This window comes from Hipposideros armiger, unplaced genomic scaffold, assembly GCF_001890085.2.
Source record: "Hipposideros armiger isolate ML-2016 unplaced genomic scaffold, ASM189008v1 scaffold_478, whole genome shotgun sequence".
Classification (NCBI taxonomy): domain Eukaryota; kingdom Metazoa; phylum Chordata; class Mammalia; order Chiroptera; family Hipposideridae; genus Hipposideros; species Hipposideros armiger.
Genome location: NW_017731828.1, coordinates 314,437 through 340,931, shown reverse-complemented (window position 1 = coordinate 340,931; position 26,495 = coordinate 314,437). Strand labels below are relative to the sequence as shown.

At 37.7% G+C, this 26,495-nt stretch overlaps 1 protein-coding gene across 8 annotated transcripts in view; it reads left to right on the top strand.

Moving 5' to 3' along the window:
• BRAF (B-Raf proto-oncogene, serine/threonine kinase) overlaps positions 1-26,495 on the top strand; it is a 126,418-nt gene that overhangs the window by 89,350 nt on the left and 10,573 nt on the right. For 5 of the 8 annotated variants that reach the window (XM_019666772.1, XM_019666774.1, XM_019666769.1 and 2 more), the window contains 5 exons: positions 8,386-8,432; positions 9,213-9,331; positions 12,935-13,066; positions 19,054-19,188; positions 23,078-23,231. In XM_019666772.1, coding sequence (XP_019522317.1) covers positions 8,386-8,432; positions 9,213-9,331; positions 12,935-13,066; positions 19,054-19,188; positions 23,078-23,231 — 587 coding nt within the window. Of the gene's footprint in view, positions 1-8,385; positions 8,433-9,212; positions 9,332-12,934; positions 13,067-19,053; positions 19,189-23,077; positions 23,284-26,495 lie in introns of all 8 variants that reach the window. The other 3 variants (XM_019666775.1, XM_019666771.1, XM_019666768.1) reach the window with 1 other exon arrangement.

Below are 26,495 nucleotides of genomic sequence, written 5' to 3'. Positions count from 1 at the left end.
TTTGTATGCCTATTAAAGGGTGAGAAACACTGCTTTAAAACATATTCTCCTGATTTTCCTTCTTACTGTCTGTTCCTTCTCTGCTAGTTCTTCCTCAACTCCTTAACTTCTCTAAATGTAGGAATACTCCACGGATCTCCATTCCCTTGGTGATCTCATCCACCTTTTCGGCTTGAAATACCATTTAATCACCATTTCTATGCCGGTCTCCAGCCTATACATTTCCTGTGAAGTCCAGACTACCATATCCAACTGTCTACTCAACATCTCCCCTTGATTGTCTAATGGGCATCTCAAATTTAATATGTCTAAAACTGAGGTCCTGGTCTTTTTCCTCAAGCTGCTCTTCCTTCATTTTTTTTCACCTCGGTAGCTGGCAACTCTGTTCTTTCAGCTGCTTACATCTAACGTTTTGTAGTTATCTTTGACTCCTCTTGTTCTCATACCACACAGCCAATCTTCTATCAGTTCCTGTTGGCTTTATCCCTAAAGTCTGCTTGAGTCTTACAACTTCTCATCACCTATTTTGCTATCACCCTGACTCAGACCACCATTACCTCTTGCTTGGAGTGGTGCTTGCTTCTACCCTTATTTACCTTCAGTGTATTCTCAACACAGCAGCCAGAGGGGTCCTTTTAAGACTTAAGTCAGATTATGTTGTTCCCCTGCATCCGTAGCATCTTCACAAACTCACTCAGAAAGATGAGAGTCCTTAACAGGCCGTTCTTAGTGACCATCACAGCCCTCCCTCCCGCTCTGCCTTTCCTCCTCCCTCTCTACACATTTGCGGCTCTTCTCCTTTGTGCGCCCTCTCTTCCAAGCCCCAGTGTGCCTTCTTGCCATCCTTCAGGCACGGTGAGGCCATGCCAGCCTGGGCTTTGCCCTGCTACCCCCTCTGCCCACTCTGTACTTATCCCATATCCGCATGCCCCTTCCCCTCCTCTCGGAGTCTTTGCTCAAAATGTCCTTTGAAAAGAGGCCCTCCCTGGCCTAAAATTGTAACCCCCTGCAGCTCAGCGTGTCCTGCCCCCCCCCCCCCCCCCCCGCCTAGAGTATCAATGGACTATTCTACTGATACATCTGTATTTTCTGTCTTCTATACTAAAATGTAAGCACCTCGAGGATAGGGATTTTCTGCTATATATTCAAGACAGGATAGTTGTTGCTTCAGTAAACGTGTTAAATAAATGAAGGGGAGAACCCATAAAGTTAAGCGTTATTCTCTCCATTCACAGATCAGCAGTCCAAAGCGTAGGGAGATCATGTAATGTACCCACGGTCATATGTCTAGTAAGTGACATAGTTGGAATTCAAACCCAAATTTGTGTGCTCCAAACCCATGCGCTTTCCACTCTGCCCCCCTGTTCATATCGCTTAAGTCCCCTGGGCTCTGGTTTTCCCATCAGCATAAGTGGAATTACTGCCTTTTTGCTTGCCTCACAAAGAAACATGATGGTTAAGAAACGAAATGATGTGAAAATACTCTGAAAACTTTAAAATGCTATACGTGTACAAGATGGTGGTAGTAATTCTGTTTTCTTATAGAAGTTTTATAGTGTTTGCTTTTAGTGTTAGGTCTCCAATCCACTTCAAATTGATTTTCGTGTCTGGTTTGAGATAATTAAGGGCTGAAGATATTTTTCTTCTGTATATGGATATCTGGTTGTTCCAGCAATATTTGTTGAAATGACTTTCCCCCATTTAGTTACCTTGCTCTTATAAATAATTATCTCCTGAATTTATGCACTTGGGCTTGTGAATGTTTGAAATGAACTTTACAAGAGAATATCATGGGTTTGCTATTCTATCAATACCATGATATTTTGTGTTTACAGTACTTTCTCATTTATTCTTCTCAAGCCTGTGTTCTACTTAGAAGCTATGATGAGAGTATTTTCCAAAGGGGGATTATACCCCCTCTAATGTAGGTCCCAGCTAGGAAACAAAGCACGTAGAAATATTTTCATGGACTAGAAGACTCAATATTGTTAAGATGTCAGTTCTTCCCAAATTGATCTACAGATTCAGTGCAATCCCAGTCAGAATCTCAGCAGGCTTTTTTGTAAAAATTGACAAGTTGATCCTAAAATGTAGATGGAAATGCAATGGCTAGATTGTCAAGACAATTCTGAAAAAGAACAAAGTTGGAGAACTTCTAGTGTTAGATTTCAGAAAATATGTCCATATAGTCAGTTTTTTGTTTGTTTGTTTTGGCTAAGTTGCCAAGGCAATTCATGAGTAAAGGATTGTCCTTTCAACAAATGTTGCTGGGACAACTGGATATCCATGTAGGGTAAAAAAAATAAACCATTAACCCTTACCTGATGCAAGACAAATTATACAGAACTCAAAATGGATCAAAGTCCTAAGACTAAAAGCTGAAAATCTAAAACTTCTAGAAGAAACATAAGAGAAAAATCTTTGTAAGCTGAAGACAGGCAAAAATTTCTTAGGATACAAAAATTAGGGACCCTAAAAGAAAGAAAATCATAAATTGGACTTCATTAAAATTCAAAACTTTGACTTTTTAAAAGATACTGTTAAGAAAAGGAGAAAAGCCACAAACTTGACGAAAATATTTGCAAGATACGTTTTCTGATAAAAGACTTGTATGTAAAGCATATAAAGAACTCTTACAACTTAGTGATAACACAAACTACCCAATGACAAAATGAGCAAGAGATGGAAATACTTTTTTTGGAGAAGATAGAAGAATGGCAAATAAGCACATGGAAAAATGTCCAGCATCATTAGATGTTAGGAAAAGGCAAAACTACAAGACACTGCTACGTACCCACTAGAATGCTTACAATCAAAACCAGTGGTACCAAGTATTGGCAAGAATGCAGAGTGACTCTTATACATCATGAGTAAAGATCTTCAGTGGTACAAGCACTTCAGCAGTTTCTTTTACAGTTAAAATTACCATATGAGCAATTCTCGTTCTACCTATTTACCCAAAAGAAGTGAAAACATAAGTCAACAACAAAGACATACATGAATGTTTATAATATCTTATTCATAATTTCCAGAAACCAAGAACAACCCAAATGTCCAGGAGGTAGGTGGATAAGTTGTGGTATATCCATACACTGTAATACTGCTTACAACCAGTGTGTGAACCTCACCAGTGTGTGAATCTCAGATTCATTATGCTGAGCAAAAGAAGCCATATGATTTTGTTTATAGGAAATTCTGGAAAGGGCAAAACTAATCTTTAGTGACAAATCATTATCAATGGTTGCTTAAGGGGTGCTATTATTAATTGCAAAAATGTACAAAGAAGCTATTGGGGGTGATGGATATTCTTTATCTTGATTGTGGCTTTTTATTACACAGGTGTATATATTTAAGACTCGTTACACTATACATAAAAATTGGGTGCATATTGTGTTGTATACAAGTCATACCTCAATAAATTTGATATTTTTAAAGCTAGAGAAACTGAAAAATCTAAGTAAAAATAGAATTTAGGCCACTATGGAGCACGACTGAAAAATGTGTGAACTCCCATTTATTAGGGATTTTAATTTTTTTAAAGTGATAAATGATTACTGACTACACAGGAATAGCAAATTGTCATTCCTTTCACATTATGATTATGAGGGGAGTGAAGGGCCTCAAAGTATAGAAGGGAAACTAATTTGAAACTGTTTGGATAAAATAACACCTTGGCACCACCGTCAGCATACCAGTCCAATCAGCTGCTAAATTCTCTGTAGGTGTCTGAGGGGAGATTAAGCTTGCTGCGTGATGAGCCTTCTTGAAATTGTGTCATGTTAGGTGAAACAGGACTGAAATGGTAACGTCTACCTAGTCCAGTTCTTTCGTTATAGAAATAGTTGAAAATATAAGGAAATAGCAAATTTAAGTGAAAGACACTTGGGATTTTCTAGGCAAATGGTGTAGCTGTATGTAGTATTTAAATTTTAGCAACGCATTTGAATGATCTCTCTCTTGATATTCTTAAGGATAAGATCAAGAGCTATAACGTGCATGGAGAGTTTAGCTTCATAACTATAATGATCATACCTGAAGCTGTCAAGCTACAAGGAGACTTTTATCCTCATTCCTCTCTTGAATATGATTAGCATCCTTACAGATAACTCTGAGGACATCATTAGCATACTGATTTTTTAAAACTTATTTTTTGTGAAAACTAAATTTTAATAAGCTGAAATTATAGTCCACGTCTACAAAATACAAACTATTTAAGTCCAAAAAAGAGAAGTAAACAAATGTTGGAAGGGGAAAATGTTTTGTAAAAACAATGCAAAAACAATAACTCTCTGGGGTTGTAGCTGAATATAATTTTAATAGGAGTCAGTAGAGTGACTTTGGCTGCCATGATAATCACAATAATGGCTGATAAATTTTTTTATCCACCTTAAGGAAAATGAACATAGGTTCGTTTTTTTGTTTTTTTGTTTTTGGACTTTTATTCCACATATAGTTGAGATCATACAGTATCTGTCTTTCTCTAACTTAACAGAATGCCCTCAACGCCCACCTACAATATGTTGTCACAAATGTCAGGATTTCCCTTTTTTATGGCTGAATGATACTCTGGGGTGTGTGTGTGTGTGTGTGTGTGTGTGTGTGTGTGTGCGCGCGCGCGCGCGCACGTGTGCGCACACACGCGCGAGTGTGACATTTTCTTTATCCATTCATGGACACTTACATTTCCATGTCTTGGCTATTGTGAATGATGCTGCATTGAACATGCTATCTCTTTGAGATCCTAATTTAAATTCTTTTGTATATATACCCAAAGTGGAATCACTGGATCATATGATAATTCTATTAATTTTTTTGAGGAACCTCTATACTGTTTCACATAGCGGCTGCCCCTGTTTATGTTCCCATCAACAGTGCACAAGGGTTCCCTTTTCTCCACATCCTCACCATTACTTGTTATTCCTTGTGTTTTTGATAACGGCCTTTATAACAGGTATGAGGTGGTATCTCATTGTGGTTTTGATTTGCACTTCCCTGATGAGTAGGGATGTTGAGCATTTTTTTGTGTACCTGTTGGCTATCTGTGTGCCTTCTTTGGAAAAAAGTCTATTTTTTTAATCGAATTGTTTGGATTTTTTGCTCTTACGTTATATGAGCTCTTGATATTTTTGGATATCCTCTTACCAGATACATGATTTGAAAGTATTTTCTCCCAATTGGTAGGTTGCCTTTGCATTGTGGTGGTGGTTTTCTTTGCTTTGAAGAAGCTTTTTAGTTATAAGTAGTCCCACTTTTTTATTTTTGCTTTTGATGTCAGATCGTCACCAAGACCACTGTTAAGGAGCTTTACCGCCTGTGTTTTCTTCCAGGAGTTTTATGATTTCAGGTCTTAGATTCAAGGGGAAGATGAAGATGAGACTCACTCCAGTTTGTGTTGATCAGATCAAATCTAGAGTATTGTATTTACTTTAGGGACATCCTATTATGCCCTAAAAAGAATGTTGAAAAGCTGAATTTTGCATAAGAGCTTGAAAGAAGCAGCATAGACAACAAATTTTACTAGATGATTTTCCAACTTTAAATTATTCTGTAGGTAGACAACTTTTTCTTCAAAGAAGGAGACTCCTAAGAGAAACCTATCAAGACAATAATATTCATTTAGTTTATAGTATGTTTTTTCTTTCATACTACTTTTGTAAATCTATTATAAGGTTCTCGTTAACATCTTAGAAAGTTAAGAATGAGGTCCAGTCTAATTGTCCTAAATAATGAATAGACTTCTGTATCATCTACAGCAGAGTAGAGTCCATTTATTCTTGTTCCCTTCCCAACCCTCAACCAGTTATGTGGTTTTGGGCACCTTCCATTATAACTGGTTGGTACTTAGGAAATTATGTTTTAGTGTCTGTGTAGAATTATTTAGGGTAGTAATTACTCTGAAACATTATATTATGTGGAGATTGAGATACAACACTCATCTCATTTTTCAGCTAGGAAATTTGAGTCCCTTTTCTTTTCAACCTTCCATTATATAGACCTGGATTTCTGCTTTTTCACTGCTTTTGTTATAGAGATCTTACAGAAGGAGTATTATTAAATGAGATAAAAGTTAGGAAAGCAGTTTGTAATCAGTATAGGATTACACAAGGATAAGATGGTGTTATTTCAAGTTGCAGCTATATGTAACTTTGGCCTGTAATAGATTTATGCTAAACAGCTCTACCAGGGTTATATCACTAGCTCAGCAATCATATTTATATCTTGTTACTTGTGTAGTAAGTACTTTCCTGGTCAGAAATGTTCTCTCCTCAACCCTCTAGTTATATTTCTATCTACCTTATTCTTGCTATATTTCTTCGTATCAAGTTTGTTGAAAAGATTGACACCACCCATCAAAAACACCTTTATCTTCCCTTCTTGTAACTTATCATGCCGCCATATTTTCACATGTACCACCCATTTATTGTTATTTTTAATTTCACTGGAGACAGAACCTCTCTTCAAAGATTAACACCTTTTCTGTGAACTAAATACCAGGTCTCTGACTGAAACACAGAGCTCCACCACCAACACCACCATCATTTATCCCCCTTCTAATGAAGACAAGGTCTCTCCATCTAGAGAAAGCTTTGATTCAGACCCATTTTTCTCCATCTGTTTTTACCTCCCTGTGTTACTGCAGAACATTTTAAGCAAATAATGTTTATAACTGACATCACATTTTCTTTCAGTGGAAGAGGGACTGCGAAGTTGTAAAACAGTCCTGGGCCTAAAAGTCATGACAACAAGATAATTGTAGATTGTGGTAAATGCTATGAAGGAAATAAACTGCGAAGTAAGAGAGTAATTAGAGAAGAAGGGTTACTTTGTAAAAACAGTGATTTGAAATGAAAATTTTGTCTGAGAGAAATATTTCAAAATCTTGATCTCTGGGAGGGTGTGGAAGTTTAAATGAAAATGTGAAAGCATATATAATAAGTTTATTTGCAAACCGTCCATTTTTAACAGTGTTTAACTTTGATTTTATAGTCTCATTTTAAGGCAAAATATTTCCTAATGGTTGGTCATTGTCAAACTTCAGAAGTTTTGTATATCTGTCCTCTCCAATATTCAATAAAGAAAAATAACCTTGACTAGGACATTATATGCATCTCATTGTAATTGATTCAACAGATGTGTATTGAATACTTACTGCACGCCAGGCACTGTACTGGGCACTGGGGATGAACAGGAATAAACTAGACAACCCTTTTCCCTCAACTAAAGCAGATTTAGGGGTAACATAAATAAAGTTGTTGTTGACTTTAAAATAGATTTAGTGTGGCCACTATGAGGAAGTTTGCTACTCGCTAGTTTTAAGAAGGTATTTTAAGAATATATTAGCGCCAGCCGAGTGGCGCATTTGTTAGGAGTTGGCTTGGGACACCAGCTCTGAGCAGCAGGGCCCCGGTTCAGATCCCACATTAGGGCCAGTGACACTGCCCTCTACAGCTAAGATGGTGAACAACAGCTTGACCTGGAGCTGGGCTGCCGTGAGTCGCCGGCAACGGCATAGGCTGCAGTGGGGCTGGCCAGCAGCTGGCATGAGCTTTCGTGAGCTGCCGTGAGCCACTGTGAGTGGCCGTCCAATGGCCGGCGAGCAACTGCCTCAGCCGGGAAGAGCACAGTGATCACGATGCCAACATGGGCCAGTGAAGCAGCATCCTCCATAACTAGACTGAAGAACAAAAGGACAGCAACTTGTCTGTTCCCCTTCCCCGATTCCCCAATAAAATATATATTTTTAAAAAGTATATTAATACTACCTTTAAGAGTGGTTTTAATTTATCAACCAAACTTTCATATTCTAGTAGTTTGCATTCTAAACAGAAAGTGAACACAGGTGGAAAAAAACACATGAATCAAGCTGTTACAGTGATTACTATATAAGTGAACAGTGAAAGATCGCTTTCAGTTGAGTTAGTTATGGGGAAGCTTCACTCAGGAGTTGGAATATATGTTAAGTCTTAAAGGATGGGTATGAATAAGTGGAGAATAGAATGAAAGCTGATTTGGGACGTGGGTGTAGGAGTGGAGCATTGGTCACTGAGATGGTATTAAATATCAAGGTATATTTAAAGAACATGGTAAATAGGCTTGCCTGGATTGAAAGGTTTGTATTGGTAAATAGTAAAAGATACAGCAAAGTCTTTTAGTAGAAAACAAGATTTTGGCTGTACCATATTAGTAGTTAGTAATGTGTTCCTCTAATCCTAAATTCATTTACAGTCTATTTTAATATTTCTTATGTAAAGGGGTTATCACATTGTACAGTTTGCAATTGTATCATGATTCTAAATAAGTCTTTACACCCCTAAATATCGTCTATAGATTGTGAGGCCAGAGTATTTAGCCCTACTCAGGTTAAAATGATGTTTTGTTTTTCAGTTACTTACACGCCAAGTCAATCATCCACAGAGACCTCAAGAGTAATAGTATCCTTCCTGAAATTTGTCTGCGAAGTTTGAAAACATCCTGACTTTTGCTTCTGCACTTTGTCTTCACATTATGTAAAAACAGTTTCATGCTAAGTTAAATCTACTGTAATGAGAATTAATAAATGAGTTTGCATGAAAGTGTAGTAGAGTAAGTTACCACAACCTGCTTTTGGTTTCTGAACGGTTGAGCATCGGAAAAAAAAATCCCATATTCATGGTAGTAGGGCCGTTTCTGATTACTGCTTTCGTGCTGTCAACAGTATGACACAGTGTCGCAGCTGTCTCCTAGTTGCTTTTAGCACGCTGACCATGTTCTACAGTTGAGTTGTAATGAAGGCTCTAAGTTACGTCACAATGAGGTGAGAAACACATAGTTCTTCCTCTTCCTCCGTAAACTCAGATTCAGATCCTGTCTGCCAAACACCTTCATCCAGGGAAAGACTTTACCGCTTTCCCAGCGGTGTCAAAACAGATATTCGAGCCTCCATTACTAAAATCTAACGGGAAAGTTTCAGTCACCCAGACACCTAGGAAAGCATCTCACCTCATCCTACTACATTCCAGGCCCCAAAACCTTAAAAGCAGGTCTTACAAGCCAAATAGACATAATTATTTTTTTAAACATTAATTAACTGTAAGAGGAAATATGAAGTGCTGTACTTCTAAAAAGAATATATACAGAATGACAGAAATTAGAGCTCTTACCTAAAATTTTCATAACGCTTGCTCTGATAGGAAAATGAGATGTATTGTTTTCCTTTACTTGCTACCCCACAGATATTTTTCTTCACGAAGACCTCACAGTAAAAATAGGTGATTTTGGTCTAGCCACAGTGAAATCTCGATGGAGTGGGTCCCATCAGTTTGAACAGTTGTCTGGATCCATCTTGTGGATGGTAAGAATTGAGGCTTTTTCTTCATTAATTAAATTTTTGGACCCTGAGATGCTGCTAGAAAGTCATTGAAGGTTTCAACTATAGTATCTTCCTAGCTCCCAGTGTTCGCAAAAATCAATGTTGATCTTATTTTTTGTGTAAATAGGTTTTAACTTTTTTCTTTATCTTTAAAAAGAATTTATGAAACCAGTTTCAGCATCCTTCAAACAGAAAAATGTGTATTTTATAAACAGTTTAAATTTTATTCGGAATTGTCTCTTTAGAATATTTTGAGTCCAAACTGTTCGGTACGCTAAGTATGCAATTTCAGCAGGTGTGATCTGCAGCCCTTATTAAGGTTTTGTGAAGAGAACTGCTCCATTTAAGAGAGGCCATTTTACCATCTTACTTAAGCCTAATATTGGAAAGTTACTTCCTTTAGACTAGAAAGAACCGTATAATTATGGGGCAACTGGAAAAGGAAAGAAAAAATGAGAGGTAGAGTTTTAATACTGTCACCTTTGTGCTGCTATGTATAGCTCTTTCTTTCTCTTTATTCATTCTTTTTTCTGCTTTGTGGAAAGAAGAAAGAGAAGATAGGGAAGAAGGGAACTAAAACCTCGCAGTTACCTTCAGCAGGCTATGAAAAGGGCAGCCTGGAAATCATTCTTTTAAGTCAGTAATTCTCAAAAGAGTCCCTACGGCCCATTTAGAAGTCCTCAAGGTCAACAGATTGAATGCAGAAGCAAATATGGGACTCAAGCTGGCTGCTGTTAACCCAAGCAGCCAAAAAGAATTGACTATTTTTCTCACTAAGCTTTTTTGTCTTTGAAAATATAGCTACTTTTCACTAAAATGCGTGATCTGTGTTAGCAGCTAATGGTTTTATTGTTTAAATGAATTAATACATACTTTAAGTTTCTCAGTTAAGTTTTAATATAATTATCCACAGGTATAATCCCCATAAACAAAAGCTCCTTGGGGGTCTTCAATCATTTTAAGACTGAAAGAGTCCTGAGCCCAAAAAGTTTGAGAACTGCTGCTCTAAGCTGGATACAGGGCGTCCCAAATCTACTAGTGCAATTTTTAAACTTTAAATACCAAAATCTGTACTTGGGGACCCCCTGCTGGAAACGGAAAAGTTGCAAGGGTCTAAAACCACACTTGCCTGAGTTCTTTGAACTCTGTCTATATCAGTTCCCAGGAAGGGAATTCCAAGGTACGATTCTGCACCAGTCGAGATAAGACTAGGGTTAAATTCAGCTATGATTTCTTGTAATAATAACTAAAATGAAAGCAAATGGCAAGATGGGAGGGTGGATTGGACTTAGAGTTAGGAGGCTTGTACTCTAATGCTCTGCGTGACTCATAACCTGCACGTGTCTCAGCCTTCCCCAAGTCTCCATCTTTACCGCTGGGGTGCACTAGTGGATTCCTAATGCCTTTTCCATTTGTAAGATTCAGTCATTAGAGCTAGCTAAATTTTTTCCTTAATATATGTTTGACTGTTTTAAAAAATAACTATAAACAAGAGGCTAATTAATCCTTGTACTCCAGATTTCAGGCACCTTTAAGGCACACACCTTGTAACAAAGATGGCAGTGTATCCGAAGAAGAGGCAGGGAAAACAGATTTTAAGTACTGAAATTGCAAAACCTAAACTTATAAAGCAACAGCCGATAACATGTTTTAGAGTTGTGTTGATTTTAACAAGTGTGGGGAAGACAGGTTCAGTCAAGTCTCCAGCTTTGTCCTTTTTCAGATACCTATAGATTTTTATATATGAAGTTTTATATTTTCTTCTAATTTCTTTTTTGTTGATATCTGGGTAGATAGGTTCTTCCATTATTCCACCAAGCTGAGTTTTAAGATAACAGATTAGCCAATCGTACACTTAATTGTTGAATAAATCCTCTTGGGTTGATAGTGCCTTCAGAAACAACGTGGGACATCCACAGACTAGGAAAGAAGTGTTTGGTCAGAACTAAGCTTATATAATTCTCTGAATTATTTACAATAGTCTTCTCAACCTTGTTTTATATATATATATATATATATATATATATACACACACACACACACACACACACACATATATATATATATATCAGAGGAGAAAGCTTTGTAAAAATTTTTACAAATTAAATCACTAAATTAATTGAGGGTCAATCATGCATTTCTTGTAAATAGATGACATACAACTTTTCATCAAGCTATCTCCCAACAACAGTGAGGTAAAACTGAGTTTTAAAGACAGTTTCTCAACTGATTTATTACTCTGTCCCCCACAAAAATTGTGTACTGGCTTTGAAAATTATGTCTAGATCATAACCAGCCTCTCAGTATCCCGGCTTATTCATTATATCACAGTTGTGGGTGGTTTATTTCGTACTGTATTACTAAAAGCAATTATCAATAAAATATGACAAAAGCAAGTAGATACAACCTTCTTCACCCCCATCCTTTCGATCTCATCAGGGAATGCCCATATATCTTTCATCAGTGGTTCTTAACCTTGGTTGGCCATTAAAATCATCTGGGGAACTTTAAAAGCTAACAATGCTTGGATCCCATCCCCAGATTGTGATACAGTATTATTGAGCTGGGATGTAGTCTGGACGTTGAGAGGTTCAAGGCTGCACAGGTGATTCTGATTTGCGGGTGAGGCTGAGTGCCATTTGCCTATCTTGTGAGACAGTCTCACCTGCCTTACCCTGACCAATAACCAGGAATCTTGTCCCAGGTATTTCAGCCATTTTTGGAATTCGTTCTAGTTTTGGTATCAGTTTAGTGTGTTCACAGATTTTGTGTTAATACCCTGCAATTTCTTTAATTCCTTCCACATGAAACAATACAGAAGATTCAAGGTGAAAGAACTCTTTAAAGCTAATATTTAACCAACCATTTATTGTATTTCATGTAAGTAGTTAATAAGAAATCTACTGTAGAACACAGTGACTGCAATGTGTAAACATGTAATAAATATGATTTGGTCTGTATCTTTGTCCAAGAAGCAGCAGCCAAAAGATTCTTTATACCATCTTCTCCTAAACCTACCTGCTGTCTGTTGCTTTTATTAATAAAGCAATGGCATGTATAATCATGGTATGTTTATATCACTTTGGAGACAGGAAAGGGATTTGAGTTTATCAGTCTTGAAATTTTACCATTATCGTCTAAGGTGCCCTCGGATGAGGAGAATCGTTTGTACCAATGGGAAACCTTAAATTCGAAGGCAGTTGCCGTAGTGATTATGCTACTCACAACATCTTAGCACCACAGGTGTAGTGTTTCTTTGCTGAATCAGGAATGGGAAGTGGGAACTGATTCTTGATGGGTAAAGTCAAGAGAAGAATTCAAATGGCAATGATGATATTTTATATAGAAAGAGGGTAGCTGATAAAATCTTAGTAGTGCATATAGAATCTCAGCTGATACTGCCTCTTTCAGAGTTTACAGAGCATTTTTTTCTTAATCAGTTTTTTTTTTACCATTAATAGGGAATTGATTACATATTAGATGGGTTATTGAATGATAAAAGCATTGTTCTAGGAATTTTATAATTTTCAGTCTTTATTCAGTTAAAGAATAAACAAGAATATTTTTCTTTTTATGTTCTAACAGGCACCAGAAGTAATCAGAATGCAAGATAAAAACCCCTATAGCTTTCAGTCAGATGTGTATGCATTTGGGATTGTTCTGTATGAATTGATGACTGGACAGTTACCTTATTCAAACATCAACAACAGGGACCAGGTACATATTCACCATCTCTTGGGGTTTATTTACTATTTACATAAAGTTTCCAATTCATTGTAGATAAGAAGTGTTGAGTCCTGGGTAAGTATGAGGGATAGATCTCTTGATCTTTGTTACCAGTTGTAAAAACCTATTGTAAACTTTTGGTAATAATAGCATATAAGGCCGATCCTTGACATACCATTCTTAATTAAGCATTGTAATGGAGTGCAGTTCCTGCTCTTCTGACTAGAAACCAGAGCTACACCAATGGGCATACCTCATGTCTCTCGACCGTGGAGCAGTGAGAACAATGAGCTCTGTAACTATGGCATCTAGGCTCTGTTACATCTGTCATTGTATCACAGGTTGTGCTACCTGAGCAGGTACTCGGCCATGAACTTACTTATATCAAACTCTTTAAAAAGTATTAATGTTTCCCCTTTTTTAATTTTTAAAACTAGGTAAATGGAAGAACTGTGACATCATGCTTTCTTTTTTCTATAACAAGAATTCTAGTAGGAGGGAATTTTTTTACTTCTCTTTTCTTGAGTTCCTGTTCTGTGTTCCTTACCTTCCAGAAAGAACCAATGTAGCACATGCAGCTCTTTTCCTTTTCTGTCCTAGCCATGTGAAATTCACCTAGGTTTTTAACACTGGCCAAGAAAAACAAATTCTCTTTGCTGAAATTACCTTGTATACTTCAAAATTTTAAAGTGGGTATGCACGCGCATGAGAAAGAGATACAGTAGTTGCACTGTTAATAGAGTAGAAAACAATAGTTTACTCTATAAACTAATTAGTATTTATAGTTTGTGCTGTGGTTTGTCTCAGAATCACCTGGGTATTTTTTTTTTAATGGAGATGCTGGAGCGGACTCTGACTCAGTGGGGTGGGGTCCAAGCACCTGCATTTTTAGTAAGTTTCCCAGGTGATTCTGATACACGCAGAAGTCAAGAATCACCAACCTAAAAAAAAAAAGAGTGCAAACACTTCATTATAACCTCCCAACCTAATGAAGTAATAGTTTTTATGTATAAATGTGTTACTTCATTTAAGCAGCGGGTGTGTGTTTTGGTGAACAGCTCCCACTGTGTCTTTTGGATGACAGCTCTGAGTAGCTTCCTCACTGAGAACTTCCACTGTCATGTGATGTCAGAGAAACAATCTAAGCTATCATGTACTTGGCATACACTTATTGAATCACCGTGTGGCCCTTACGCAACAGTGGTCTTCAGTCTGTATTTGGAGAATTTTTTTAAATGGCTACATTTCTACCCACATCAACATAAAACTAATTTTTTAGTTGCTGTTTGATCTTTCTAACTATTTCGTACCTTTAGAATGTTGAATTTTAGCTTTACCTGTTAATAAGAATCTATGCCCTGGCTTCTGATGACCTGATGTTTTAAGCCTGCATGAAACTTAGATTCAGGATGGACCAAAATGCTCACTGAAGGGCACAATTGAAACATTGCACTTACTGTCCTTGTGATAGATTCTAGATCAGAGATGATTGATCTGATGATGGCAAGATTGTCATCTGAGTCAATTGTCTCTAATTTGCAAGCTTTGTGTGTTCCGCCTTTTACAGTCTTATTAACTCAACCACACAGCACAATGCCCTGTACCATGCTCACTTTTCCTTTGCGTATTATTTTTCTAGAGGAATTATAAGGGAATTTTAATTTAGTTTTAGTTGGTTCATCATCGAGACTACAAACAAAAATTTATGAACTTAGATAAAACCCATTGTCAGTGGATATACTTATTTTTATAAAATAATAAAATTGTATTATGGAAACGAGTCTTATTTCTAAAATATGACTCAAAGCATCCCAGAGTTCTGCACTCATCCACTTCATGGGAGTGTAATAAGTGATGTGGCAAGGGCTTACTCTCCATGAGAGAAATAAGTCAGTGACCAACAGAAGGGGAAGGCCTTTACTAGTTAACTCTTTCTGGTAATATACTTAGAGACTTCTGGAATTTGCCAGTCCAAAACCAAGTTAAGTATTTGATAAAGAAAACGGAGGTAGAAGAATGATATATTCTTCTCATTACTATTCTCCTTCATTATCTTCTAGTCTGCTCCCTTCGAATGGCATTTTCCATGAAACTCCCTCTTTTGAATCGATTAGTCATCCTCAATGAAGCAACCACAGGCATTGCTTCATCCATCCCCTTAATTTGATTTTCCTTTCTCTTTCTCTTATATTTTGGTCTCCGTGGCTCTCAGATTGGACTCCTGCTTGAAAATCTAGGAATATTCTTTTTCATGGGAGCTGGAAATGTTGCTTCCTTATTACATAATGGGAACCAATCCCCTACACTCTCATGCCCATAGTCTGAGGTGGGAGTTTTTTACTGTAAATTCAGGGCAGGACTCTGGTAAAGCAATGTGACGTCATGGTAGACCCTGGACTCACAACCTGCATCACCTGGTCACTTTACCTCTCTAGGTTTTGTGGGTTTTTTTCAGTTATAAAAATGAGAAATTGGGCTAAAGAATTCCTTCTAGTTATAAAGATCAGGTCTCTTAGCTTTCTGAGGAATGCCCATGCCTGTTACTTGGCGGAGTAGCATGCCGTTTATTTCAGTTACCCAAGTGCTGGAAGTCTGAAAAATTGCTTTGTCATTTTTTCCCCTCTTTATTATTCCAGCTTGCTCTTTAATTGTTCTTCCCTCTCACAGTGAAGCTTTTCTGAATTGGAATTAATAATGTGCTCATTTAAGCTAAATATATGAACTGTCTACACTCATGGCTTTTTTTTTTTTTTTTGGAGCAGAAGAGCTGTGTCATCTTAGAAGAAAATAACATAACATTTATCTGTTACTTCAAGTGTATTCCAATTATTATTGCTGTATAACAAACCACCCAAAACATAGTGGCTTAAGCAAATTCTGACTCTGCCATTTGAACTGCTCTCAGTTCAAACTAAGGAATGTTTCTCTCTGCTTCACATGCTCTTGGCTGGTAGATTCACTGGGTGTTAAAGGATCCACTTCCAAAATGGCTGATTCCCAGCCTGACGTGTGGTGCTAGCTGTCAGGTGCAGGCTCAGTCGGGGCCTGGGCCAGGGCCCTTGCTTCCTCTCCACATGAGTCTTTCTGGGAGGACTTCTTCACAGGAAGCCTGGACTTTCTCACAGCGTGGTGGCTGGGTTCAAAGCCCAAGTTCTCAACAGAAAGGAAATGATAAGAACCAGTGCCTTATCAACACGCACATTATTTTATTATAACAAAAAATTTTGATACCTACTATATATATGCAAAGCGCTCTGGGTTCTACAGGAATACAGAGATGAATATGAAACACGGGTTGTGCTTCCAGTGGAGTGTACAGTTCTGATGAGGCCTGAGGAGTGCAGGGGGCCGAGGAGGAGCAGACGTGCTCCAGTGATACAGACGAGTGGGTGAGGGGTGGAGGTGCCAGGGCTGTCGAGTGTGGACTGAGAATGAAAATCACCAGCCCCAGAATTTCAAGCTATTGATTTTGTACTGCATGTGCCACTTGAATCGTCTATCCATGAATGACGTCCAACAAAGACTTTCTCTTTAAGTTTAAATAATTGCAAAGAATGTTAATTTCCAGTGTATTAACATTTCAAAATAAAGCCATAATATCCTTCTTTTAAATGTACCCACTAAAATCTACTGATTTGATTTCTACCATCATACTGATTTGCTATCTACCATCACTTGTTTTAAAAAATACAAAAGCTCTTCATTAATTTTTGGAAGTTTTATATTAGCTCTCTTATTCTTCTTTGACCTATTTGTAGTCAGTCTACTTACCCCACAGAATTTTTTCCTAATGTAACATATTTTTATGCTTTAAAGTATTTTATTGATCACTCAAGTTAATCTCTGCAACCAATATTAATGTATTTGAATTTAGAATTGAAAATATTTTTCCTCTGAATGTTAATTTTTTAAATTCTGAATTATGCTGTGGTCAATAATTATTAATAATAACTGATGAAGATAACATAAGTTTTAACACATAGAAACATCAAAGGTAAAATTTTGTTGGAAATGTGTATCTTGAACAACATGGGGCTTTTCAATTCATTCACATATTTGTGGATAAATATAACTTTTGCTAAAATGAGCTAGGACTTAGCATCAATTCGTTTCCTTGCTTTATTTTTAAAGAAGCACTGAGAAATATTGTTCAAATAAATAAGAAGATGAGACAATCAGAAATTTCATTATAACCACATGCAGAGTTCAGTAGTCCCCAAGACCACCCTCAGGTTCAGTAATTTATCAAGTATCATAGAACTCACTGAAAATGGCTAATACTCAGTTACGATTTATTACAATAACAGGATACAAATTAAAATCAGCCAAGGCATCTCGGGCACAATCCAGGAGAGTTTCACACGTGGGGGTCCCAGTCGTCCTCTCCCAGTGGAACTGTGGACAGCGCTAAATTTGGTAGCATGTGTGACAACGCGCACAAAGTGCCACCAGCCCAGGAAACCCACTGGAGCTTTGGTGCTCAGTTACTGGGGCTCAGGCATGTAGACAGGGCTGACCACCTCCGTGGCCTACCTTAGTTTTCAGTCCCTCCAGAGGCCAAGCTGATACTACAAGTCAAAGCCCCCTCTATAAATCACATTGATAGCATAGATTATCTCCCAAAGCCCCCAGTTAAACAAAGACACTCATCAGGCAAGACATTCCAACAGTTTAGGGATTACCTCCCAGGAGCCAAAAGCAAAACCAGCCCTCTACATGAGTAAGATTAATTCTTTACCATACACTGTTACCTCTCAGTTATTTGAATTCATTTCTGCAACGTACCAAAAATTACATAGTAACTTGTCATTGAAAATTATTTTAATAATCAGCTGATAATTCAGTTAATTTTACTGAAAGCAAAGAATTGGAAGCCAACTGCCTTGCAAAGGGATTTGCTACCCATGCTTTAAAGCCCAGTTAGACACCAGTATTTGGAAGTGTCCCTTTGGTATCCCAGTAGTTTTACACCCCGGAACACTGTATACTATAGTGAAATTCCATCTTGGTAAACGGTAACTTTTGTAAAATGGGAAAATGGCGGTTGTGATAGGGGAGATGGGAAAGGAGTATAAGCTTCATACCTCCACTTCCGTGGTACTTGGGCACATCAGCTTACAGTTAAACAAGGGTTACTATAGTACCAAACAAGAAATAACATAAAGTAGAATATCAAACTGGGCTGGTCCTAAAATTCATCAGCTCTGCCCTGTAACAAGGATCTCTTCCTGGCTCTCTCCACCTTAGCCTCTGGCCTGTGCCTATTGGACCTGTTCCCTCTAAGATTAAAACCCCTCTCTCCTCCCAAGTCCCAAGAATCCTAACACCTGTCTCTGCCCACTCTCAAAAGAGTTGAAAGTTAGAAAATTAAGAAATTAAAAAAATTACAAATCTCTGCACCAAGGGAAGACAAGCCTTTTTACTTGATTAAACAGAAGATTTTAGTTCCCAGTGGCTTCGCCACCTTCTTACCTCTGGAGGAGACTGATTCTCAGATTTCTATACATGCCCCAGTAGAGTCCCCTCAACAAGAGTTTCAAATGCAGATGCCAAAACAACTGCTAAAAAGATTAGCTTTTTTGGTTCCTGCTGCATGTATATAAAGGACTTAGCACGATGCCCAATAAATTATTTAAGTAGGAAAGAGGCATGATTCAATCTGTAGTTAGAGCGATTACCCTACCAGTGGGAAAATGTGTTGGATAAGAAGAGACGGGAGCTTCGGGAGCGATTAGGAGATCTTCACAATATTCCAGGGGTCATGGAGATTTCAGCTCGCAGCCCATGAAGTTTTGGTTCCCAGTCCATGTATAAGCATCAGAATGCTAGCATTTTGTTTTTAAACTGTTTATTGAAATGCAGTGTACCTATAAAGAAGTACATATGTCATTAAATGCATAACGTGTTGAATTTTCAATATTTATGGATTTTTCAACTTCTCTCCAAGGTTTATGATTTGCCCTTTTGTTTCTTCCCAGATAATTTTTATGGTGGGACGAGGATATCTATCTCCAGATCTCAGTAAGGTACGAAGTAACTGTCCAAAAGCCATGAAGAGATTAATGGCAGAGTGCCTGAAAAAGAAAAGAGATGAGAGACCACTCTTTCCCCAAGTAAGAAAAAGCTTCATGATATCTAAAAGGACAGACTGGTGTTCAGATACAGATTGTTAAGCTTTTTAGAGCACGCAGTTTATATGTCACGATTTGGATTCCATGTAATTATGTGCAGAGTCCAGATAAGTAAACACAAAGATGAATTTTATAAAGGTTGAACGAACAGTGGTATACCTAGAAAGTTGGGACCCCAGTGTAAAATATTCAGAAAGATTTTGCTTTGTCGCCATTCTCAGACTTTTTGGTCTTGGAACCTTTTTACACATTTAAAAAAGTATTGCAGACTCCCCCGCAAAGACCTTTTGTTTATATAAGTAATAATTACTATTTTAGAAATCAAAACTTAAGTTTTTAAAATACTTAATTATAAATGTATTTAAACATAATAAAGCCATTACCTATTAAATAGTATTTTATGAAAACTAATTCTTTTTTTCCAAACAAAAAAATTAGTGAGAAGAATAACATTGTTTTGCATTGTTTACAAATCTCTGCAAAAAAAAAAAAAAAGACAACTGGAAACTCTGCTTTGCATCCATTATGTTGCACTATTTTACACCATGTAGCCTCTGAAATTCCACTTAAAACACTTGTAAAATACTAACAGTAAAAAGAACTGATAATATCTTAGTGTTATAATGAGAATAGTTTTTCCACAGCCCATATTTATAGAATCACTGCTTTAATTCTTGTTGGTACAATAAACAGATTCCAAGCTTCCCTTTAATACTTGGTCTTTTTGAGGTGCCTTTCACCTGGGACAGAAAGAAAAGCAACCGTCAGCGCTGTCTGCCTTTTCCTGATTTTTGGAAATTTTCCATTGCTTTTTATCTGTTCATGTCATGAGGATAAAGCCCTTAAATTAGTAATCTGAGTACCTTAACAAGCTTAGAAAGTTTAGCTGTAGTAGATTTTGTGACATATATTCAGGTTTTTTTGATGCTTAGGAAGCTCCTGATAGCACTGTAAAAATGTGTCTCATTTGGGCGGGCCGAGTGGCATATTGGTTAAGAGCTGGCTTGGGACGCCACAGGGCCCCGGTTCGGATCCCACATATAAGGGCCAGTGACACTGCCCTCCACAGCTAAGATGCTGAACAACAGCTCAACCTGGAGCTGGGCTGCCATGAGTCGCCGGCGATGGCATAGGCTGCAGCCCCTGCTGCAGTGGGTTGCCATGGGCTACCGTGTGTAGCCCAGCAGCCAGCGTGAGCGGCCAGCAGCCACCGTGAGCGGCCGTCCAGAAGCCGGCGACTCATCTGCCTCGCCCGGGAAGAGAGCAACGATGGTGCCAACTTGGGCCAGTGAAGCAACGTCCTCCACAACTAGACTGAAAAACAAAAGGACAGCAACTTGTCTGTTCCCCTTCCCCCAATTCCCCAGTGCTGTTCCCATCCCCCAATTCCCCAATTTAAAAAAAAAAATCTTTGGAGAAAAAAAAAAAAGTGTCTCAGTAAATCAGTACAGTTTTCAAATGGGAAGTGCTGACTTCCCTACTTACTCAGCTAACATAATTACTCAGTAAGTCCTGTGTGGACCTTATGCCTTTGAATACTCAATCCTAGGTGAGTTTCTCAGACAGAAGTCACTGCCACAGGAATGAGTGACTCTTTTCTTCCCATCTAAAGAATTAAAGGTAGAATTTATAGTTTTACCAAGTCTTTCAGGGGCTGTCTCCAATCAGGGAGGGGAAGCAAAAACAGGTAGATGCATGTTTTACAAATTTAAATTCTAAGTTACTATTCTTTTGAGGAAGAAATTTTTTTGTTTTGTTTAGTTTTTAGCCCAGAAAATCACTGGTTTAAGACCATCAAAGTAAAAGACCAGTATTGTTGGCAGTGTCAGCAAGACCCTGTACCATGTTCTTTTCACATCCCAGGTGCTAGGGTTTCCTGTTTAACACAGTTGATGTACATTAATAATGCAAATTATATCCTTAGGCCCACTTTTGAAGTTGCATTAAATGGGACAAATTGTTCATATTCCTAAATGTAAATAACATTTCATTCTTTTCATGGTATTAGAAAATGAAATGCATACATGAATTTTCCAGACTATTGAAAGCTACCCCTTTAAAGTATTACTTTTAAATTTTCATTACAGGATCTCTTTTCATGCTACACACAAACATAGATTTCACATGGCTAAAGACTTATGTGTAAAAAACAAAACTATTAAAAATGAAATCATTTTTATAACCTTTGAGGTAGGAAAGGCTTTCCTAAGCAAGAGACAAAACCCAGAAGTTACAAAGGAAAAGATTAGCAGGTATGACTACATTAAAAGTTTTTAAACTTTATATAATAAAAATAATATCAAATGATAAACAGAGAGGAAAATAATTATAGCATGTATAACAAAGAGTAAATATTTGTGTTATGCAAAGGACTCCTACAAATTCATCAGTAAAAGATCATAGAAAATGAGCAAAACATATGAACTGGCAATTCACAAAAGAAATACAAATTTTAGGACGAGATGTTAAGAGTTCAGTGACAGTAAAATGCAGGGTCACACAGTAGTGAAATACATTTTCATTCTGCCTCTCAGAATGGCAGCAGCCAACATTGGGAACAATGTTGGGACGTGAGGAAGAGCCTTCCTTTTAAATTGTTTAGCAGTGTTCATGGAATGTAAATTGGTTTGGCCTTTTGAAAGGCAGAATCCATAAACTTAAAATGACATATACCCTTGGCTCTCGTAATTACACTCCTAAAAATCTGTACTGCAGAGCCTGTCCCCACAAATATTCCGATATATACAAGAATGTGTACTGTAATAGGAAAAATTAAAGACACGAAGATCAATGTAGCTCTCTATAGATGGCATGGGTATCAGTAAGGGGAAAAGCAAGGCAGAAAAATACGTGCATGACACCACTTTAGAGGATGCTGAGAGTAGGGATGGGCTCTGTTTTCATATGTGCATGTTGATGCATAGGAAGCGTCCAGGAGAAAGTATAGACTCTTTAACGGGTTACCTCTGAAAGGTCGGATTTAAACACTTTTCTGTATTATTTGAATTTTTATTTGTGTGTTACGCTTATAATTTTAAAAGTTTTGTAACATTGCTTCTTTGCCTTCTTATACTAATTATTATACAGATTGTAGTTTAACTTTTAAAAGTTTCGGTAGCTCAGAAAAATAATCATAGTCATACTAATGGCCAATGATGTTTTCTTGAGTACTTACAATATGCCAGGCCTCGTGCCAAGCCCTTGATACATAATGTCTCATGATTATGAACGTGCATTATCATATATATGCCTTCAAGAGTCATAACCGGTTCCTTTTTCCTTAAAATATGCTGAATCTATATGATTTGTTTATTGGTGTCTTTTTGTAGAGTTTTCCTGTCTTCTGCTTTACTCTTGGATTGTCACCTGGCACTTATCACTCCTGTGCCACTAGCAGTCTGGGTCTTTGGGGGCCTGCTTTTAATGATGTGCGTGTAAAACATATCTCCTTACTAAGTTTCTTTAAAGAATGATTTGCTCTGACGGTTCTGTTAATGAAGTCATACAGTACTTTACTTATTCAGGCTCCCATCTTCCCAAAAGGGATTTGTGGTCTGTGAGAAATAGACACGTAATTGGTTTTTCAGTTTTTTATTATTTACTGTTCCAAAGCTGACAAATGATCAAAAATGTAAATAAAAGCTAACTATGGGTTATTGTCCCCATTCAGTTTACAGAGATTAAAGCTGTAGCGGTTGGGTGATTTTCTTTTTAAGGCAAAATATCAGTTTCTTAAGTATTTTTCTAGGCATTTAGGATAATATTGAAAACAATGTAAGATTTCAGGTGCTTTCATGTAAAGTATGATGGGGCTCTTAAAGATTACTACCACGTAGATTTTCATTCTTCTTTCTTTTTTTGCCTCTTTTAGATTCTCGCCTCTATTGAGCTGCTGGCCCGCTCATTGCCAAAAATTCACCGCAGTGCATCAGAACCCTCCTTGAATCGGGCTGGCTTCCAAACAGAGGACTTTAGTCTATATGCTTGTGCTTCTCCAAAAACGCCCATCCAGGCGGGGGGATATGGTGCGTTTCCTGTCCACTGAAACAAGTTAAACGAGTGAGAGAGCATAGGAGGGTAGGGAAAAGGAAAATGAATACGTTTGCTTGCATATTTCTTAAATTTAATAGAGGTGGTTTTTTTTTAACGTGAACCGAAGAACACTTATGTTTCTAAAGACTGGATATAATTTTTACCTGATCTAAAATTCATACTTAGCATTGGATTTTCGACATCCAAGGTTTTTTTTAAAATGCACTGACATAGCTAAACGTTTGCAGTGCCTCTTCCAGATGTTTTACTTCCTGGTCCAAGTTTGTTGTGTTTACTTGGTTATTCTAATTATTAAACTGCAGTTAACCTTTTCCCATGCACTTAGTAACTGTCACACGTCCAGTAGGGTCTCCCGAGCACAGCACCGCTGCTGCACCTGTGTGGGTAGCTGTCAGGTCAGGCAGACCAAACAGATCTCATTTAGGAAGTCACTAAAATTGAATAAGCTTATTTTTATTCTTAGTATTTTTTATAATGATTTCTTTTTATTACAGTTCACAAATGAACGTCCTTTATTCCCTTAATGCAATAAGTTAAATTTCTTGTGTAAATTGTGGGTGCGGGAAACCAAAGCTGTTGCTGAGGACTGACATGTTTGACATGACGAACGCAGTTCAACTTTGGATTTTAAGTGGGGGAATGTTATAAATTAGAGTCCCTTTTAGAGACTTCTTTATATATTAAGGATATCTTACACATGTAGAAGCTGAATTTCCTTAAAAATGCACTTCCTCCCCCCAAAAGGCTTCACAGAATCCCGTGAGAACTCTTAGATTTGTTTGTTTTTCATTTAGAAATCTCTGGTTGCCAAACACCAGGTAATGGTTTTTTGAAAATTATGATTACTTTATATATCTGTTGTGATGCCTGTTTTCACTATGACCTTATCCATGTGTCTCATAAAATTTCTGTGCTCCTGATATTCTTTGCCCAGGAAGATTCTCCTTATTAAGAATGAATTCTCTGTTTTGTGTTTCCCTGTCTGAAGTACTTGTTAGCACTTTCTAATGCTTACACTTTCTTGTGTAGAAAGTGACAATAATGTTGCAGTCAGTATATTCTTACTGTGAACCATGGTCCTCCTGGGAGTCAAAGTGAAAGAAGCAGCACTGCTGTCGTCAGAGAATTGTCACCTCTACTTCATTTTTTTTTAAACATTTTTATTGGGGAATTGGGGGAGGGGAACAATGTTGGGGAATTGGGGAGGGGAACCAGCCAAGTTGTTGTTTTTCGATCTTCATTGTAGAGAGCACCAGTCACCATCTGGCTGCCCATCGGCAGCTCGTGGCCTCTAAGCTCAAGGTGTTGTGTTCAATCTTAGTTGCGGGTGGGCGTAGCCACCATCCCATGTGGGAGTCAAACCAGCAGCCTTGATGTTAAGAGTGCACGCTCTATCCACTGAGCCATCCGGGTGGCAGCTCAGCTCAAGGTGCGGAGTTCAGTATTAGTTGCACGTGGGCATAGCCCACCATCAAACAGGCAATCTTGTTACACCAGCTGAGCCATCCTGCCACCTGTTGGCAGCTCAGCGATAGCTCAGCTCGGGTGCAGCATCACTGGCCCATGTGGGAATCGAACCAGCGACCTGTTGCTCAGAGCTCGCGCTCTTAAGCTAACTCTAAACCAACTGAGCCACTCGGCTGGCCCCTCACCTCTACTTCAGAGTCAGCCTAGGGACCAAAGCCAGTCTCTTAAATACATCTCCATTTATTCACTTGGGATTTGTGATGACGTTTAAATGTAGCTGACAGTTCAAGGTTATTCAGGCACACAGACAACATCTGCATAAATGATATCCTCCTTTGAAGCCAATAAAGAAGAAAATTGAGAAGACTTTAAAATAATGATAACTTAATTTTTAAGTACCACAGATACATTTTGAAATACTTTTTTTATTGGAATAGGTTAGATTTCATCCATGGAAGCCTTCAGTGATAAATATGGCATACCTTTTGCCCTCTCATTTGGGTAGCTTAAGTAATGCTATTTGTGTTTTTAAAAATTAATTCGTAAATTTCATTTTAGGCAAGAATAGTGAAAAAAAGCATTTCTTGTATTTTAAAAAATAAGAATAAGAAAGACATAAGATAATGTAACATGTTGGAAAACATCAAAGTGCATAATTTCTAAATCTTCCAGTGACACTAAAGATACAATTATTAGTAATTCTTAGATGGGGTTTTATTCACAAATTGAATAGCAAGCAAGTAGCTAACACAGCTTTAAGAAAATTGATTTGGTCTCTGGAAATCTCTTAGATTTGGGCATTTTGAGGCACAAGAGTCAAAGGATCTTTTTATTGATAGTACTCTTTCTATAATTCCCCAGTATACTTGCTTTACCTTTATCTCCCTCTCCTTGTACACTCTATTTTTCACCCCAACACTAACCACTGCCCAGGACCCCACCATCTACATTGGAGTCCTTCCTTTGTTTACCAGTCTCCTATGCCAGAGCACATACATTGCTAAACTCTTACAACTGCCATCCCATAAACATTGGAACATGCCTCCAAAGGGTCACATAGTAATTCTCTTCCTTCCATTGGAAATGTTAGCGGAAGAACATTACAAATATAGCAGGTGAGATGTTTAGATAATATAGACCCAGAGAAGTCAAAAGCATTAGAATGATATATGATAGTTTTCCTTTGTGTTGTTTGTTTCATAATGAGTTCCAGATACATCCTCCAACTAAAGAAAAACATTATTTTCCTAACCATAGGTAAACCTGATAACTTTAGGCAATTGAAACAGAAGGACGTTCGTTCTTTGATGACTGCTTCTTTCCTAAAACCTGAACCCCTTAAATTTTCATTAAAGTTGATTTCCTTCTTCAGGAGGCAAGCTTTTTATAAAATTTGTTTCACATTTTAAAAGTTTGACTAGCCAATGATGAGGGATGAGATTTGTCTTCTTAAATTTAAGTAGTTTAGATATCACAGCATTTAATCAAATGTTTCAGGTTTGTTTATTTTCCAGTATTACAGTATTGTGCTAGCCATTTAAATACTGAACCAGTAGTTAAAATCACTCTCTCTAAACTAGTAACTGTCTCACACACCAGCTTAAATGGCCTTTCTCTCAAGGTGGTCACTCTCAATGTAAGGAAATTATCTACCGTATTTGCCGGCGTATAAGACGATTTTTTGGCCCTGAAAAATATGCCTCCAAGTGGGGGGTCGTCTTATACGCCAGGTACACATATCGTTCAGGCATCAGCAGCGCTGCTGGGTG